The sequence below is a fragment of the Anabrus simplex genome, chromosome 2, assembly GCF_040414725.1.
Source record: "Anabrus simplex isolate iqAnaSimp1 chromosome 2, ASM4041472v1, whole genome shotgun sequence".
Classification (NCBI taxonomy): Eukaryota; Metazoa; Arthropoda; class Insecta; order Orthoptera; family Tettigoniidae; genus Anabrus; species Anabrus simplex.
In genome coordinates this window covers 370,067,882-370,082,368 of record NC_090266.1, presented here as the reverse complement: position 1 = coordinate 370,082,368, position 14,487 = coordinate 370,067,882, and the positions used below count along the sequence as shown (strand labels likewise).

The following is a 14,487-nucleotide window of genomic DNA, read 5'->3' as shown; positions in this document are numbered from 1 at the left end:
CCATGGTTCGACTCCTATTACAATATCTGGTAAGTATATATCTATTAAATTACTTAATTTGATTCCTTTCTTTACAATACTTCTACAGTTCAACACTAACATGTTTATGTCATCCCCACTTGACTTCCAGATCTCTGTACCCTTATCACCGCTCCCTAGACCAGCCCATATCCCTGAATGTACCTCCCAATTACCCTTCCATACAAATTTCCCAACTTATACGTACCACTGTGTTTTAAGTGAAGGCCATCTGAGCGCAGATCTCTATATCCTACCCACCCATTTGGATCTAGTAATTTCACTCCCAGTTTCCCCACATACCCACTCCATAGTCTCATTTAAATCCACAATCACCCTCCAGTCAGTATCCCTCCTACACAGTATTCCACTGATAACAATCTCCGCTTCCTTAAACTTTACCCGTGCTGCATTTACCAGATCCCATACAGCTCCAACTATGTTGGTACTTATACCAGCTTGCCTTACGTTGTTGTTACCAACATGAAACACTACCACCTTCTCCTTCCCCTCCTCCTTCTCTTCTACTTTCTTCAACATCTGCCTCTACCTAATTCCTGGATAACACTCTACCCTAGTTCCCTTTCCTCCACACATTTTCCCCACATGTCTAACGATGGAATCCCCCATGACCAGAGCCTCAACCTTACCCACCTCAGTTGATCCCCTCCCCTCCTGGTCAGCCCTATCTTTCCTGATAGCTGCAGAAGCTACTTCCTCCTCCCTTTTCTCCTTCCCATGACCCTGTTCCACCTGTCTTTTCCTATCCTCTACTCTACATTTCCCTTTCCTACCTTTTCCCTTCCTCCTTCTTCCACACATCTCAGCAACAGTTCCCTGTTCCTCACCTTCCCTCTGTTGTTCTACCTGGAGTGACTTGTACCGATTTCTCACAGACACCTGTCCTGAAGTCTAATCCTGAATAGATCCTGAATAGCAGGCAAGATATGGTACTAGCTAAATATACCGTATCTACACTGCAATTCTCAGCTGAAATATGGTCATATGAATTTTTACCGCTGGTGGATTACTATTATTTTTCCTACTATGCGGGATGGAGAATAAAAGTGTCATTAAGTGGTGAAAAATAAGAGGTTGTCTTCTGTCAAAACTACGCCGGGGGCTTGAACTGCAATATTATTGGGATATAAGAATTTGATTATTAACTTTTACTCGATGAATAAATGAAGGTGGAAAGTACAAAGTATTCAGGGATCTTAGACTATAATTATCGGAATAAAGTAATCAGTAGGGCCCGGATGTTTATGCAGTAATAGGTTAGAACGCAAACTTACTGAAGCAAAGTAACAAGTAGAGTCTACCTGCACGACGGCAATGCTATGAGGTTTGCATAAATATTAGGGTTTCGACCCATTAGAAACCCCAAGAATTAATGTTACTCCCACTACACTATGTTAGATCGGGCTAGTCGACATTTCCTACTAAATAATTTTGTTACTAAATAATTTTGTTAGTAGGAAATATTGACTAGCCCGCTCTAAAGTAATGTAGTGGGAGTAACATAAATTCTAGGGGTTTCTAATGGGCTGAACCCCTAATATTTATGCAAACCTCATAGCATTACCATCATGCCGGTAGACTACTTATTACTCGCTTCAGTAAGTTTGCATTCTAACCTATTACTGCATAAACATCTGGGCCCTAGTCATCAGTAAAGTAAGACAGATGCTGAGGAAATTAGAAGGGGAGGAGGAGGGAAAGGAGAAAGTGGTAATTATCCACAAGGATACCAACTTGAAGGCCCAGGAAACTTATTTTGAAGTTGTATTCCCTTATCTCATTGAATGCAAGATTATATTTTAATTAATGTGCTGAAAACCCTATTGAATTATTTTATTTTGTTCAGGAGATATAACCTGAAAACGACCACAGCACTTGAGTGACGTCACTGACAGTGAGCTACTTCCTGCACGCCATTAGTAGGTGTAGCAGCATTACAGTGCAACTGTTCATTCAACATACTTAACTACTCTATATGATATCTACATGAAAAACTGATTTACTGTGTTGTGTATGGTTGCAACCACGCAAGCACTTCCAAAATATTGAAGAAAAGGTTTCACAGATTCTCCAACTGAGAGAAATCTCCAGAGAGATATCAAGCTGGGCTATCAAAAATTAGTCTTGCTAATTTCTCCAAGCCGAAACAGTTTTTTATGCTCTACGCATTTTACAGGAGAGGCTTATAAACTATTGAGTAAATATAAAGCTGAACTCCTGAAAGAAAATAGAAAATGAGTGTTAAGAAAAAGGGGGTGGGCCTGCATTAAATATGAGAGGAATGGAATGTGTTCCTGTTGCTTTCCTGCATCTAAATATATTACAAATAAATTTGTAACCAAAGTGATTGAATTTACCTCTGTGAGTATTGCAAGTGTTAGTACGAGTGTGTGAAGAGAAGACTATTCTCAGTGATGAATCCTACATGTCTAAGTTCAAATACACAAAACACACAGTGTTACAATAACATATTCTGTGATGGACATCAGCCCAGGGCCATGTTTCATAAAACTAACTAATAACATTAGTCATAAAATCTCTGTATCATAAAGATTGATACATGATCAGGGTTAGGATTTTTAGGTGCGCACCTTTTTTGTTAGGGTAAATTGCAGCTGTTGGGAAAGATATCATAGTGTGAAATTTTGTTTCTAGTTGTGAAAAGAGGCATTTTTCATGCACCTTTCTCCCTTTTTTCTTTTGGGACCTTTATCCCTTTTTCCCCCTTTTTTCTTTTAAGTTTAATTCCAATTTATTCTACAAGATTTCTAATCAATATAAAATATAAAATATTTCAATAAATGTCTCCTCAGCTTGCTGTGTACAAATGAATAGTAAGCCTACCTCTTTCAGTAAACACCACGCGGGAGTTGAAAGCACAGCTGCAACAATGGAAAATAATTGTGTGCTCGGCAAAACCTCTTTCTCTTGCATTACTGCTATAATGTAGCCCGCAATGAGTGATTCTATCCCACCAGAATCAGTAGCCTGCTGTTTAATGTGAGTATGTCACTATGAGACATCTGTTCTCATGGAGGCGGAGGCTGGTGACGCAGAGATGTCCGCAACCGCACCCGCGTAGTTCCGAGAACACAGACTGGGTTCTGCTCGAAGCTACTAGAAATCACTGAGACTGCAGTTTCAGCATGAATGAGAACTTTAGCACCCTTCACATGCAGGTATCTGCGATGAGTCCAGCTTGCTGGGTTTTGCCATGGCTGCAACCTAAAAAATATATATATACTCACCGCAGGTGACTCTCTTCTTCAGGGTGTGGTGACGTTCTCGAGATTGTCGTGGGTGCATAAGACATTAGGAAGGTATGACAACTAGGCTATTCTAATCTACAGAAATGATGACAAACTAGCCCAGACTCTGGTATGAAATTATGTTTATTAAAATAAAGAAACTGAGAAAAATAAATGAATAAAACAAGATCAATAATGATGAAAATGATAACTGAATAATTTAAGTCGTGTGTAGTAACAAACTCAATGAAACAGAATCCAAAATCACTGAATAACATCAAGATTATATTTCCAGATAACAACTGGTGTTCAATCGAAGTTAACAAATAAATTCTGGAGGTACACTTGATTGTATAATATTATAATCATCAAAGTGACGTTAATGTTTGCTTGCTGACCCTTGTCATAACTGGGTGTCAATGAGTTTGTGTGGCTAATCACTCAGATGAATCTACACTTGTCAACAGAAATGAGATAAATTAATTTAAAATTGCCACCTATCACAGTCAACTGAAATCATCAATAAAAATAAAGACAACTCAGAATATACTCCGTTCATAGGCTGAATGTCCCCTATCACAATTTCATCAAATCAATTATCACGACCTTACAACTAATTGTAGATGACTGAATGCCTTAAACTGGCACTCTTAATTACAATTATCCAGTGAGTGAAAGATAAACTTATCGATTATGCCAACGAGATTTAAAATCACTGTGTTGAAACATTATTATTTCGAGGTTTATTACCTCCAGATAATTTAAATAACTATTCCACTGAACAGACGTTCTATATCTCCTTACTAACAATAATACCAATCTTACTTGTTACTGGTCTCACATGGACCCTACTTTATCATATCTAGACCTGTTTCATTATCAACACAAATTATCATAAAGATTAGCTGTCCAACTTCATACAATCAATATTAACCTGGCCTAGTTCTCTATACAATCAATATTCAAATTATAAACATGCTGTTCAATGGTATTACGATTATGTTTGCTGCGGACTATGATACTAAGTGTGACGCTACGACGTTGGTTAACTGGGTTTGACGCAAGCTCTCATCCCTTAATTTATATTACCATCACCACGGAAAATCATCCGTACAATTATAGTAAGAAAATTAATTTGTGCATTTCACCACAGTTAGTCACCACCTACACTAGCTACAATAAACAAGGGATATGAATTTGAAATCAACTCACGGAAAATCCTAACTAGCTTACTTATATACATTACACACATGTGAACATCAATATTGTCCATTAAATAAGATGAATAATCCATTCCTTGTCCTACACCGCATTGATTTTTATCGTCCATGGAATATTCTCGGTAAAAATCAAGGGTGTCCATGAACCAGATCAATGTAATTCATGGTTGTAACTGGTTTCAGTAATCTCTCATGATTAAATGAAACCTGGTAGTGTTAATAATAGATATAATTCATCACTTGTATACAAAATACTGTCAATCAAAAATCAAATGATCAATAGGAATTTTTAAAAATCCTTCACTATAGTAGTTCTCGCACGAACACAGATTTTAGGTATCATTTGAAATCCTTTCTGTGAATTTAACTATCAATCAAAGCTCCGCTGCACAAGTCAGCGTATTTAGTAAGCTCATATCTGAACACACATTAGATAATTCTGTTGTGTGGATTATTGGTTATCAATTAGATCCATCATATCTCTAAAAGTGAGTATTATTATTTCAACTCTATAATTTTTCCATTGTCCATATCCGCATCCATTATTCCCGTAGAAAAAACAACTTATACTTATCATTGCCGTAGAAAAACCACTTATATTCATTATTGCCGTATAAAAACAACTTATATCCATTAATTATTCTTTCAGCTTTCATGCTGATGTATTATTATCTCTCTAATCTCATATCTTTACGGCTTATTCGTCAGCTCATCAGCTGATCTCATATATCTCTTAAATTGCTCAATGGAAGTTTTCTTGTTTGCTCATTCTTCTTAATAAAAATGGATCACACACAAATATGAGAATCCACCCACAATCAAAATTATCAAACACAAGGTAGCTATAATGGCAACCACAATGATAAACACAAAAGAACTCAAGCAACTACAAATGATTTTCGGTGAACTACTACTGTCATACACGGTCACGTAAGTTATGCCTGCAATAAACCAATAACAATCAGAACTACTACCAGCAAATATTAACTAATAAACTACACTTCATTTTGTCACAAGAATCTAACTCTACTGAATTGCGATGATATAAATAAATATTATCAGCCACTAAACCATCATGAAATTTATCTCATCATTCAGATAAATCAACATCTGACATAACATAGAATAATACTGCCGAGTAAATGAAATAATGAGTATGATAGTGAGTGGATGTCAACAAAATTATCTACAAGGTGACTAAATGGGTTGTAAATCTGACATGGTTAGACTTTCTTAAACTTTAAAGTATTAAGCTGCGACTTAGACAGCTTGTGTCCTACATAACTAATATTTACAATATTTACAATAAACAAACGTCGTAAGTCAGAAATCACTTACATAGTGCTGCATTGTTCGGCTCCTCCATCACCCTCGCGGCGGATTGGCTTAGAACATGGTGATTACAGGATACAACATGATGTTGACGTATCAAAACATGGTTTCTTGATGGATTCACACACGATTAAATAGACGCACACAATATCTTGAGGTTAAAATTTGTTATAAAATAGATCATATAATATTACACTAATCAAATATGGGTATACAGGCTTTACACTTGACCTAATAACACTCCCAAAATATTACACTCAATTGTAGCCTTCTCCTAACAGAGAAATCTTCCCTTCAGCTGCTGATCAGATGGTCTGTTCATTCATATCCTATTACGGAGCTCTGTCGGAAGGCCTCCCTGCTGCAAACTGCCATGTAGTGTTGTCCTTCGGTCATACACCCCAAGTTCTGAGAATATTTATCGCCTTGGCGGAGATATTGCAAACAATAGCCACCTGCTTCCTCAAGTTGAACAAATAGAGTTCCTCGTATCTTAAAGCTGTCCGTATGCTTTCCTCATTAACTGAATGATTCGCCTAGAGCAGCGTGAATGATAAAATTACAAATGCTGTAATGTGTGTCGACCATATAGTTCAGAGAACGAACACACATAATTGTCAACCAGATAAGCGAAATTATGGTTGAACAGTATCGTCCCTCTGGAGTTCCTACTGTCTACTTTCTACCGTCACCATTTATAACATTACTTGCTCGTGTAATCTTCTACTGTTGAATAGTTGGCTAGGTGAAAATTATAGTCTATGACCATCGTTGACAAAATAGTTCAGAAAATACAATGTTCAAGCGTAACTTACTTCTCTAACGACTTCAAAGATCGTGGGAAATAATTCAATGTTGTTCTCCCCATAATGAGAGTTTGACTAAGTACATATAATTCTGTTGTGTGTACCGCGGGATATAACAATCACGTAACTGATACAATGTCGACACAACACACTCTGAGAGACTGACTGACTGACTGACTGACTGACTGAGACTGCATGAGACTGATGGAGAGACTATCTTGGGATGGGCTGTGGGGTCTCTTTTATGGCAAGTACACCCCATGTGGATTTACACGGGGCCCTCCGGGGTTATACCACGCTGAGATTCATGGACGCGCGGGATATTTTTTCCTCGAAAAATTATTTCTGTTCTACTTGTAACTTGCAGAATTTCAGAACTTGTACTAGAATCCCAATATTGCTGACAATCCTTTCACTCGTGTTTTATCACCGGTTGATCGTAGGTTTCATCACGAATCAAAATGCGTTGGTGGTACTATATCATCTAAGCGATGCACTGCCCTTCGGTGTAAAATGTCTGTCGGTGGTTTGTAGCGCACGATATCCATTAACATTACGCACTTTCACAAATAATGTCACATTATTTTAATTACCAAAATTGCACTGAAAATATGTTAATTTCGAGTGCTTTCAGGAGCACCAAGAATGTGTGTTAATATTTGTCAGATGTCGACGATCAACTAAATTATTTTGAGCACCAGAAATGAAAGAACATTTTTACGCTCTCTGATTGGCTGGATATCGCCTCAGGATGTGCGATTTTCGTCTGTTCGGAACAAACTATCTCCGTCCGAGGAAGGTCTGTCATCACTCCATCTCACTCGCACAAAACACGTGTTCTCTCTCTATTTCTGCCGCCTTTGTTCGGTTACTGGGTGCAGTTTTACGACTGTAGCACCCTGGTACCCGTGAGAAAGCGCTGACCCAGGCACTTAGCTGTCAGCTTGAAGTTTTATTTGAGGGCAGTTTTGAGTGCAATTATTTTCATTGCACCCTGGAACGTGCCTTAAGCTTGGTGGCAGGGCTTGAGTCTCTGTCATCAACTTTTATTAGACTTGCCATACCGCTTGCCGAAATATCTACCGCAGTGGCCGTCTCATATGCTCAAATATCGAATAAAATAATTCATTATTTAATACTAATTCGGCATATGGGTGCACATTCTGGCAACTGTCGCGGTGTTATAAGAGAGATGATATAGATTTTGATTCCCATAGCGAATCTGAAATATTTGTTCCAAATGAGTAAATTTATAATACCAATATAAATGCTCCGTTATTGGACATTATAAATTTTCCAGCTAACTCATTCCTGGTTGCCAGCGTTTTGCCCCCGTGTGCTAGGCTGGGCTCATCAGTTGGTACCTAGCACACCTACCAAGACGTTGGCTAGTGCATACCGTGGAGGCCACTGTGTAGGCTAATTGTAGCCACCGGCAGTGCCAATGCACTATGAGAGACTTTGTCTCATTATCAAAAATTGATGCCTGCTTAGCCTACGCAGTGGCCTCCACGGTATGCACTAGCCAGCGTCTTGGTAGGTGTGCTAGGTACCAACTGATGAGCCCAGCCTAGCACACGGGGGAAAAAAGCTGGCGACCAGGAATGAGTTAGCTGGAAAATTTATAATGTCCAATAACGGAGCATTTATATTCGTGTTATAAGAGAGTGTGGACAGCAAGTGAGCGAGTGAGCGCAAGAGTGAGTTGTGTGATAGTCGCATTGAGTTAGCAAGTGAACTGGTGTTAGCACTTTGTTACATTACTAAACAAGTGTATTACTAAATTTTACCATGCCAAAGGTGTCCAGTGCCCAGTTTATTGCTCTGGCTCAGGAACTAAAAAAAAAAATTCACAGACACCGATGGAACTGTTATGCGATGTACTATTTGTGATTCAAGAATTTTATTAGATGAAAAACACCAGCGAGATCGCATCAAACAACACATTTCCAGCTCTAAGCATCAAATTAATAAGATTCTTCAGCAAACAAATCACGGCAACCTCTATTACGAAATGCGTTTCAACAGAGTTCCTCAAAAAGCCAAAATCTGAAGGAATTAAACACTGATTTGTTTGCAGCTCTTTTACAAGCAGGAATTCCACTAAATAAGGTGAACCAACTAGCCTTCAAGGGATTTTTGAAAAATACACAAAGATGTCAATGCCCAATGAGAATACTTTAAGGAAAAACTACATGGAGCCTGTTTACCAAGAAACCATACAAAGAATCAAGGAGAAATTATCTGATTGCGAGGTGGGAACCATTGTGGATGAAACCATAGACTTAATGGAACGATAAGTTTTGAACATTTTAGATTTTCCCCTAGCAGGGGAGAACGTTAAGCCCATGTTGTTAAAAATGTATGAGCTGCAGAAAGCCAATGCCAGTACAGTAATGCAATCAATTATGGACTTCTGCCAAAAACTCTGGCCTACTGGTATAGAGTTTGAAAAACTTCTTGTGGTTCCAGACCAAGCTCCATACAGGGCTTCAGTTGTTAACCAATTGAAACCTTTATTTCCTAAGTTGAAGCATGTGACATGCTTGGTTCATGCCCTTCACAGGGTTTGTGAATCCATAAGGAACGAATATGACATTGCAAATCAATTAATCTTTGCCCTCAAGAAGATTCTACTGAAAGCCCCAAGTCGTGTTGTTGCCTACAGGGAAACCACAGCCCTGCCCCTTCCAAATTTCTTGGTCATTACTCGCTGGGGATTGTGGACTGAGTGTGCTGCTATGTTGTGAGAGAATTTTGACAAAATTAGAGAATTTGTGCTTTCTTTGGATCCAACCAACACAGGTGCAATTTCCAAGGCACAGCAACTTCTGTTACCAGAGAAAATACAATTGACAATGGGCTAAAACAAGGGAGCATGCAGTCACCTTTACTTTTCAATATGGTGATGGATGACATCGTAAAGGCAGCAAGGAAAGTTGATAGAAGGAAAAGAATGAATGTAACGATGTTTGCAGATGATGATGTAATCTGGGGTGAAGATAAGGAGGAGGTACAACAACAGCTGAATACTAAATAGAAAGAGCAAGACAATGGTGATGAGTAGAAGAAGGGGAAAAAAAGAAGGAAAAAAGTAGAAAGGAAAAAAGAAGCTATCAAAATTGGATATCAGGAACTGCAAATAGAGAACACTTCAAATACTTGGGAAGTGAACTGACAGAAAATTATGAACTGGATATGGAAATTAGTAGAAAGATAGAAACGGGGAGTGCCTTCTTTTACCAGGTTCAGAGATTAATATGGAATAAAGATGTACCAATGCAGGCTAAAGAAGTATTGTACACAGGACATTACTTACCTATAATGACATATGCAGAGCAGGGATTTTTTTATTTTTTATTAGTTGCTTTCCGTTGCACCGACACAGATAGGTCTTATGGCGACGATGGGACAGGAAAGGTCTAAGAGTGGGAAGGAAGCGGCCATGGCCTTAATTAAGGTATAGCCCCAGCATTTGCCTGGTGTGAAAATGGGAAACCACGGAAAACCACCTTCAGGGCTGCCAAGAGCGGGGTTCGAACTTACTATCTCCCGAATACTGGATACTGGCCGCACTTAAGCAACTGCAGCTATCGAGCTTGGTACAAGTAGGGATAGAGTGAGAAATGAAGACATACAAGAAAAGCAAAATGTACAAAAACTAAATGACAAAGTGGAACAGATCAGATTGAGATGGTTTGGACAAGTCAAGCGAATGAAAGAATAAAGACTGCTGAGGTAAGCAATGGAAAGACAGATGACAGGAAGAGAGGATGAGGGAGACCAAGATTACAATGGATGGACTCTGTGAAGAACAGCATAGGACAACGGAAACTGGACTGGAACACAGTGATGATGATGACACAATAGCCTCCATCAAAAAGCTACTAAGGAACTCTCAACAGATCTGTGACATCAACAGTACAGATGTGTTACAGCATGGGAAAAAAATAATATACCCTACTTGAGACAAAGTTAGTGATTGCTTTCAATTTTGCTTTAACATTGAAATTCTAGCCTTACTTCTTATTTTAGGTATTTCTTGTAAGATTATGTTTGGTAACTGTTCATTTTTTACTTCATATTCACACATATTTTCAATTTCACTTGAGTCATTATTTATTAACAAGGTCATGTTAGTATTTAGCTCCCATCTGGTCCTTAATGGTTAGGGTATTTTTTAAATTTAGACAGACTTTCAAGAGGTCCACCAGATTGTTTAAAAATTTCACCACATGGTGAAGTAGAGTACGAATGCCATACCTGTTTTAATTTTTCTTCCAATTTCTGAGCTGCATGCTTGTGCTTGGCCACATCAGAATTCAGACGTTCCTTCTCTATCCTAAGAGAAGCTATGACCCCATCCTTGGAAATGCCTAATTTTTTTAATGACTCCTGCAAACACCACAAAATCTTACATTGGTATATGTCAGTGGTTTAGAAACAAAGAAAGAAAAAATACTGAGAAACTACATTAATGAATATGTGAGAAAGATGCTTTTCATAACACAAGACTTGGATGAGCAAGATACAACATGAAACTTCAATGATCTTTAAAAACTTTACAAGTAGTCAGTGGGATGTAAAACCAGTATTATTATTATTATTATTCAATGAAACAGGAAGCAAAATGATAATTTATAACAGGAAAGAGACAAGAAAACTAATATGGAAATCAGCAGCAGAATACATGCTGTAACAGTCTTCCTTCACATATTACAGTATGTAGGCTACTATTGAAGAAATTTATTTATTTATTTATTTATTTATTTATTTATTTATTTATTTATTTATTTATTTATTTATTTATTTATATATTTATTTATTTATCAAATGGCTTTTAGTACCGGGAGTGTCCGAGGACACCTTCAGTTCGCCTGGTGCAGATCTTTCTAGCTGGTAGCCCCTAATGGTACAAGGTAAACGAAACAAAAATTAAAACTTCAAAATGTATCCACAGACTAGAATCTTAAACAAATGATGATGAAAATATGATCGTGGGAAAAAAAAAAGGATCCAATTCACAATGCTTTTTAAAGGTATGATACTCATTATCTAAAGGGGTCCAAAATCCAGGTCACCAGCTCCTCAATGGTACTAATCACTGGTAAAGCAGAACCATGGTGTTCCTCCTATAGTGGTACTAATCACAGGTAACATAAACTCATGGCGTTTCTTGCATTGTGGTACTAATCACAGGTAATGTAGACCCATGGTATGTCACACATAATGGCACCACTCACAGGTAACACAAACCCATGGTGTTCGCACATAAGTGTACTACTCACAAGCAACACAGATCCATGGTGTCCCTCACATAGTGGGACTAATCACAGGCGCCGGTATTCCCGTGGTGTTCGCCACATAGTAGAACTAATCACAGGCCACGTATACTCATGGGGTTACTCACATAGTGGTACTAATTATGAGCAATGTAGACCCACGGTATATCACACATTATGGCAACACCCACAGGCAACACAAACTCATAGTGTACCTCACATAATGGTACTACTACTCTCAGCCAACACAGACCCATGGTTTTACTCACAAAGTAGTACTAATCACGAGCACCAGCCAAAGCCGTGGTGTTTCTCACTTAGCGGCTCTAATCACAGGTAACGTAGACCCATTCTGAACACAGTGGAACCAACCGGTGGCATACACACGACGACCATTATCACAAACAACACCCAGACTCATAGTGTTTCTCACATAATTGCACAGTTCCTATGTAACGAAGACCCATGGTTTTCCTCGCAAGGTGGTACTAGTCACAAGTAATGTTGATCCATGGTGCCAAGTATTCTCATGGCTCTAATGTAATCATCCCTTGGTCACCCCTTTTAGTCGCTCCTTACAACAGGCAGGGGATACCGTTGGTGTAATCTATGCCTGCGTCCCCCACCCACTCTTTCCTTCTGGGCAAGATACTGCCCACATTTCACTTCCTTATAATGACAGCTACACATAAAAATATTCAGACACATATTTCTACTATGTATATGTTTGACATGACAAGCCTCCGTGGCAGCGCGCCGGCCTCTCACTGCTGGATACCGTGGTTCAAATCCCGGTCACTCTATGTGAGATTTGTGCTAGACAAAGCAGAGGCAAGACAGGTTTTTCTCCAGGTACTCCAGTTTTTCCTGTCATCTTTCATTCCAGCAACACTATCCATTAACATTTAATTTCATCTGTCAGTCATTTATCATTGCCCCAGAGGAGTGCGACAGGCTTCAGCAGCCGGCACAATTCCTATCCTCGCCGCAAGATGGAGGCTTCATTCACTCCACCCCTGACTCAATCACTGACCGGAAAACAGGTTGTAGGTTTTCACTCATGTTTTTTTGTTTGTTTTTTTTTGTTTCGTTTTTTTGCTAGGGGCTTTACGTCGCGCCGACACAGATAGGTCTTATGGCGACGATGGGATAGGAAAGGCCTAGGAGTTGGAAGGAAGCGGCCGTGGCCTTAATTAAGGTACAGCCCCAGCATTTGCCTGGTGTGAAAATGGGAAACCATGGAAAACCATTTTCAGGGCTGCCGATAGTGGGATTCGAACCTACTATCTCCCGGATGCAAGCTCACAGCCGCGCGCCTCTACGCGCACGGCCAACTCGCCCAGTCACTCATGTTTGACATGAATGAATTTCTTTCCTTACAAAAAGACTTCTAAGTTTTGGCTATACAGTTTATGTCGCCTTTATCCCTTATCACTGTCCTCCTATCAAGGTAACAATGTTCATCTACGTCCTTTAAGACTTCATTTCTGAATTCAACATATAATGGACCATCTGACCTTTGACTGAAATCCATTATATATATTACAGACGAGGATAGTGAAAATGAGACTAAAGTGAAATGGAACCATATGTCTTTTTATTTTGCTAGTGATTTAAGGTCGCACTAACACAATAAAGGTTTTTAGTGATGCAAGGATGGGACAGGGCTAGGATTGGGAAGGTAGCAGCCATGCCCTTAAGTTTTGTACAGCCCCAGCATTTGCCTGGTATGAAAATGGGAACCCACTGAAAACCATTTTCAGGGCTGCCGACTGTAGGATTCGAACCCAACATCCCCCAAATACGAACTCACAAATATGTGACTTTAACCACGTGGCCAACTCACTCAGTACCATATACAACATTATGTCTTGGCCCATCTAATCTGAATGTGATGTCATAGCAATAATACAATAATGTGTGTGGCTATTTCTAGCCTGGTGCAACCCTTGCAAGGCAGACCCTCCAATGAGGGTGGGCGGCATCTTCCACGTATAGGTAACTCTGTTACTGTTGTGGTGGTTTATAGAGTTGTGTGTGATGTATGAGTTGCAGGGATGTTGGACACAGCACTAACACCCAGTCCCCGGGCTAAGGGAATTAACCATTTAAGGTTAAAATCACAGACCCGGCCAGGAATCTAACCAGGGACCCTCTGGGCCAAAGAGCACTGCGCTGACTATTCAGCCAAGGAACCCGACATGTATTGTCGTTAGTTAAACATTATTACATACTTTGTTCCTACATTAAAACTTCGAAGCAATCCCAAAAAGGTACACACATTTGAGTTTAGAATAAAATTAAAAACTTGCATGCACACAGAGACACATTAGTGAGAACACAACAAAACGGAATACAATTTTTGTTTAAAATATGCCTTGTTTGCAAGTATCTCTCTCCATATCATTGCTTAACATCTCCAACATTAATTCCTTTCCACGTGTCTCCATTTGTTACTATTTCTCCCTATCTTCTAGAATACCGGGTGGTCCAAGAGCCTCTTCAGATCCAGTTTTATGCATACCTTCCCATTTACTACAATTCTGAAAGACATCGGTCC

General features: G+C 39.1%; 1 protein-coding gene across 2 annotated transcripts in view; it reads right to left on the bottom strand.

Annotated features, from left to right (window-relative positions):
* The window catches only part of LOC136864140 (protein GOLM2), a 287,806-nt gene that overhangs the window by 166,264 nt on the left and 107,055 nt on the right, over positions 1–14,487 (bottom strand). For both annotated transcript variants that reach the window (XM_067140771.2, XM_067140772.2), the window contains exon 3: positions 10,909–11,040. In XM_067140771.2, the coding sequence (XP_066996872.1) occupies positions 10,909–11,040 (132 nt within the window). The remainder of the gene's footprint in view (positions 1–10,908; positions 11,041–14,487) is intronic.